Here is a 5,318-nt window from a genome sequence, read left to right on the forward strand (position 1 = left end):
TGTTTGAAGTTCAAATGATGTGAAATTTATATCAAATTAAAGTTTGAAGTTTTTTCTAACGGATACATGTGGTTATTGCATAGGTTTGATGGCATATAAGAGCACACAGGTACTCGAAAGACAGTAACCCTGACATTTACAGTACACACCTAGGGAATTCCCGCCTTTTTACACCTCGAATCCTACAATTGTACGTCATTCTATTTTCGGTAGGAGTGTATATTTTTGATTTTCCAAACCTCAAAACCGTACTCTTTATTCTCGTATATAGAAAGTACCCATTTCATATGTTATTTACTCAGGGAAACAGCTACAAACCTAGGAAACACATTATCCTCAGGGACGTGGTTCGATTTAGTTGTGTGAGACCTTTCATGGAAAAGTGACGGATGGACTCATCTCTGTTAGAATAACACCAAACTTCTTACGGCGTATTGTGTAAACTTTATTGGTTTAACGAATGAGCAAGGGTGACAAACCAGTACAAAATAATTCAGAATCGTAAAGCACATTTCCTTGGTTCTGGAGAATTCGCGACGAATCCTCCACTTTTTTCTCCCCTCAGGTACATATCGTTTGGAGCCCGGATAGTTATTTCAGAACCACCGTTGAACTCAAAAATAAACGGAGTGGGTGTGGTTCCATCTGCCTGGACGGAGTCGTCTGGACCAAGTGTCCAGTATTTGCCATTTTCGCCCTTTACGAAGTAAGCCGCTCCCGGCCCTCGCTCCAGCTCGAGTACGTCATAAGTAGACTTGTTGCAATCATACTTCATTGTCCTAGAACCGGAAGTCACCATTGAAAGGTAGCCATTTTCTCCCTTCAACACTAGAATTGGGCGGTTTACAACTCGTAAGACGAATTTCTCTTTTTTATCAATGACGTCACTGGTGGCGATTAGCGCCCCTGTCCCGCGGTGAAGTAGATACTTCTGATTACTGGCTTTAATCACGGCTGTTCCATCTTTCTGCCATGCGAGGTCGAATTGGCATTTCTCGTCAGCGGATGTGGCGTCAGCAATGATGGATCCGTTGTCATCCACCCGCCAGTATTTGCCATCGGCGGTGTATATGGACCACTTCTTGATTTTCTTAATGAACTCAATCTGTGATTAAAAAAGTCATGTGATAAGCTCAGCACTTAGGTCGAAACTATCAACACTTCCTTATTCTTTAAAATGAAACTAAAACTGAAATTTTCAATAAACACTTTTTCCCAAAGGTGTTCACTGTCTGGAACCTACTTGGCGAGAAAGGCGTCAATATTGCCACAACATGAGCGCTGGCCTCATGAGTACTACACAAACCAGCGTGCATTCCTTCCCCAATACAAACATACAGCGCCATTTTTTTTTCTATTTTTTTTTTTTTTATAAATTTCTACCAATGCCGAATTTTTACTATTTCAAATTAACTTATCGGGGAATTCGTTTATCAATAAAAGCGAATATCACGATTTTCAAAACAGAAATACAAAAACCATCCCCATTAACCAATATCGCTACATTAATGTGTTTCTATAGGAAACACTAGATTAGTTGTCCTACAGGTAAACCGAACAAAGGAATGATTTGAAGTGATAATTAAAGTCATCAATTTAAAAATACAAATATTGTGTATGACATACTGTTCAAACTAAAATTCACAATACAATAATATACGAACACGGATATGTAAATTTATGGATGTGATATAAATTAAACTAATACACAGAAATATGGGTAAGTTGTAGTAGCCTGTACCTAATATCTTGTTTTAAGTTTGACAAGAAATATATTTAACTAAACTAATACACAATAAAAGTTATTATACCAGATTGTTTGTTTGGACTAATTAAATTCCCATGTTTAAAAAACTTTAGTATTTTTTTTGATTAATTAGTAAGTCAATAATCAATACAATTATGTTAATTTGTGTAATAAACTGATAGATTTATTAATTGATTTGTAATCCATCAATTAATGAGAATCAGAATTATAACAACTGAGATCTCCGGCTCGGATAAACAGTGACTTATGACGACGGAGAGAGATATCGCACGGAATCCTAGACTAGTTCGCATGTCTATTGTCAGTATTAGATATATTATATTACAATTATATATATCATAGCATTGTTATCAAAGTAAAGCATCTGATATCAATTAATATACACTCAATTGCAATATCTGTGGGTACAGATACATATTGCAGTAAATATGGAATCTCTCGGTGGCGATTAATGTTCTGCATAAGGCGTTTGGTATTGACATTTTTTAACGGAGTGACTTAGCGGACAGCGTTATCTTACTCAAGTCAATACTGTTATTGATTACACGATTAAACACTTATAATAATAATAGGAATAGGAAGAAGAAATGAAAATACCCTGCCCGTGCTGAGACTCGAGCTAACGACCTTTCGATCTCAAGGCAAACATCCTATCACTAGATAGGCTAAAGGGAAACTCCGCTAGCCTGAGCTACAGCTATACTCCCACTTTACTCTAGTTCCTCCTTCACAAAGTCTTCGCCCCGAAGAAAACCACAACCCAAGTTCTTTAGCTCCAAGAGAGCCTCTTAACATCCTACAGCTTTCACTTGGAATGGTCACGGTACCAAATCTGTAATACGGAGGGGTAATGAAAACAAGCCGGCCTGCATTGGAGTTAACGAATTAGCGACCTTTCGCTCTCAAGGCAAGCATCCTACCACTATGCTAAAGGGAATTCCCCGCTATCTTGAGCTTATACTCCCAACTTATATATACATTTATAACAACCAAATACCTGGAATATCTCCTTGTCCCCAGTCTCCGCCTGGGAAGCCATCACCTCCGATCCTTGTCGGATAGACGCTTGCTTGCCATTACTGGAGACGATGATGACTTGTGGATGACTTTCCACGAGGAAGAAGAGCTCGTCCCGACTGACCACCTTGTTCCGGGTTTTAAGGACCCCCGATCCTCCGTATGCAGTTAGATATTTCCCCTCGCAGTCTTTGAATGCCAGTCCCGCCAAACCCGAGTCAGCACTGAGCTTTAACTCCATGGAAAATTTGGTGTTCTTACCATGTTCATTTGTCAAATGACCCGTATGTGTAAGATAACGCGAGTCGGCTGTTTTAAATGCATATTTTCCACATTTAAACTCCAGCGTTATTAGGGCTTCAGGTCCCCATGGGGTCAACTGAGTACATTGCAATTCGTCATTGTCCAATTTTACATACCGCTTCCGGTTAAAGTTGAACAGAGTAATTTGTGGATGCATCGCCATTGGGACATACCAGAGAGACATTTCCTCGTCAGATGCTGTCTTAGCCAGACACTGGATGTCCTCGTCTGTTCCGCCCAGGAAGTACCCATACTTGGTGTGCTTAAAGCTCCACCGTCCAGTCCCATCACTGGCATATACCACCACGAATTTCTCGTCATCTCCGTGACTCTCGCTGGAACAAGCTACATTTCCGAACTTATCTGCTGTAAGATAACGCCCGAGAGGACTCCGAATGTACACCGTCTCATCTTTGTTCAGCTCGAGAACCCAGGTTTGTTTTCCTTTTAGTGATGTCCCCGATACATTGACCTTGTTACCGTAGGACTCGGCTGTAAGGAACTTATCCACTGGGTTCTGAAGGCCGACCTTCCATTCCAGTCGCTTTTCTGAAGCCTTCATCGACACTTTTTAAAGTGAAAAACTCACTTCGGCCGAATATTCTCCAAATGCACAATGTTCTAGCACAAGTCGATACTTGCCGAGGTTAGCAACGCGATTTCTCAGTGATACTATGACGTCATAATAACTGATAGTAATACAATTGATGACGTCACAATGGACTGTATTTATTTGATGTCTCGAAGCCTTTAGTATGTTGGTTCGTTTCTGTCATTACGTTGTTTTGTTTAATCGCCTCGATATAACGACAATCTTCGTAACTCGACATAAGGGAAAGACGCCAAACTCACCTTGAACTAACGTAAAGTGATTTGTTTGTTTGTTTTTGTTTAACGTCCTATTAACAGCCAGGGTCATTTAAGGACGTGTCAGGTTTTGGAGGTGGAGGAAAGCCGGAGTACCCGGAGAAAAACCACCGGCGTACGTTCAGTACCTGGCAACTGCCCCACGTAGGTTTCGAACTCGCAACCCAGTAGTGGAGGGCTAGTGTTAAAGTGTCGGTACACCTTAACCACTCGGCCACCGCGGCCCCACAACGTAAAATGAAAGTCGCTAATTTGCCATCAGGCTATTGTGAGGTCGTCATAACTATAATTATCTTTTTTTAACGTGGCGAAAAGACGATACATGTACTTAGCGGAGTAACGCAAAAATTATTATCTTTTGTCGTGGCGAAAAAACGATAATTAGCGGGGCGAATTTAGTCGCCTTGCAAATTAGCGACTTAACAGTTTCGTCATTTCACGTTGAGGTACAGTGTCTTTACGTCTTTACGTTATGTCACTGTGAGCTGACGATAATTAGCGGGGTTGTAAAGATGGGATTGTCGTTCCATCGCGGCGACAAAAACGAAATAACCGAAATCAGCAACCTTAATTAAGTGAAAAATTGAATTAGTGAAAAAAAAAACGTGTAAACGAATGTCTTTTGTTTTACTCTACCAGCATACAAAATTATTATTAGCATTAACAATGAATTTGTGATATGTCCCTGACCAAAACTGTTCAGTGGCCAAAAATTCTTCGGTTTTTGTTTGTTTTAGCAGGTATTCTGGATTAGCCACGGGAGTACCAAATTGGCCATCGAGTAAAATGTAATTTGTGAAATATCTATCCTAAAAATACATTCCTTGTCTTACAATATTCTGGGTCAAAATTGATCAAGTCACTAACTAGACAAGGCTGATGTTTGAAAACTTTCGGATTATGTCTCCTGAAATACCCAGGTAATTTTTGCAGCTATTTTGTTTGTATTGTGAGTTGCTAGCGGACGACAAATCTGATAAAAACACAGATCATCATAGATCTATGTATCAGATTGGCTGACGTTCGGACGAGCTCACGTGCTATGGAGTGATGTACAAACTGATGACATTTATATATCATATGAAATATACATCTTTATAGAACGGTTCATTTACTGGTAATGTTTCATTTCAATATGCTTTATAAAGTAATTTAAGTTGTTTATTCGTCTTCAAGGGACGGGTAATGTAAAGGAAAACGTTTTGGGCTTTTGGAGGCTCTTTTGAATAAGGAGCATGCTTCTCTGATATAGTTGGAGACCCGGGTTCGATTCCTGTCGGGGGAGACAGGTCCTACAAGGTGAAGTCCTACAAGGTAAAGTCCTACAAGGTAAAATCCTACAAGGTAAAGTCCTACAAGGTAA

The 5,318-nt window shown here is 39.9% G+C and overlaps 1 protein-coding gene across 1 annotated transcript; it reads right to left on the reverse strand.

Moving 5' to 3' along the window:
• Positions 1-434: 434 nt before the first annotated feature.
• LOC117343112 (fascin-like) lies at positions 435-3,773 on the reverse strand. Its single transcript, XM_033905426.1, has 2 exons — positions 2,766-3,773; positions 435-1,105 (listed from the first exon to the last, which is right to left on the reverse strand). The coding sequence occupies exons 1-2, from the start codon at positions 3,648-3,650 to the stop codon at positions 494-496; spliced, it is 1,497 nt and encodes a 498-aa protein (XP_033761317.1). The 5' UTR covers positions 3,651-3,773; the 3' UTR covers positions 435-493.
• Between the last annotated feature and the right edge of the window lie 1,545 nt (positions 3,774-5,318).

This window comes from Pecten maximus, chromosome 15 (assembly GCF_902652985.1).
Source record: "Pecten maximus chromosome 15, xPecMax1.1, whole genome shotgun sequence".
Lineage (NCBI taxonomy): Eukaryota > Metazoa > Mollusca > Bivalvia > Pectinida > Pectinidae > Pecten > Pecten maximus.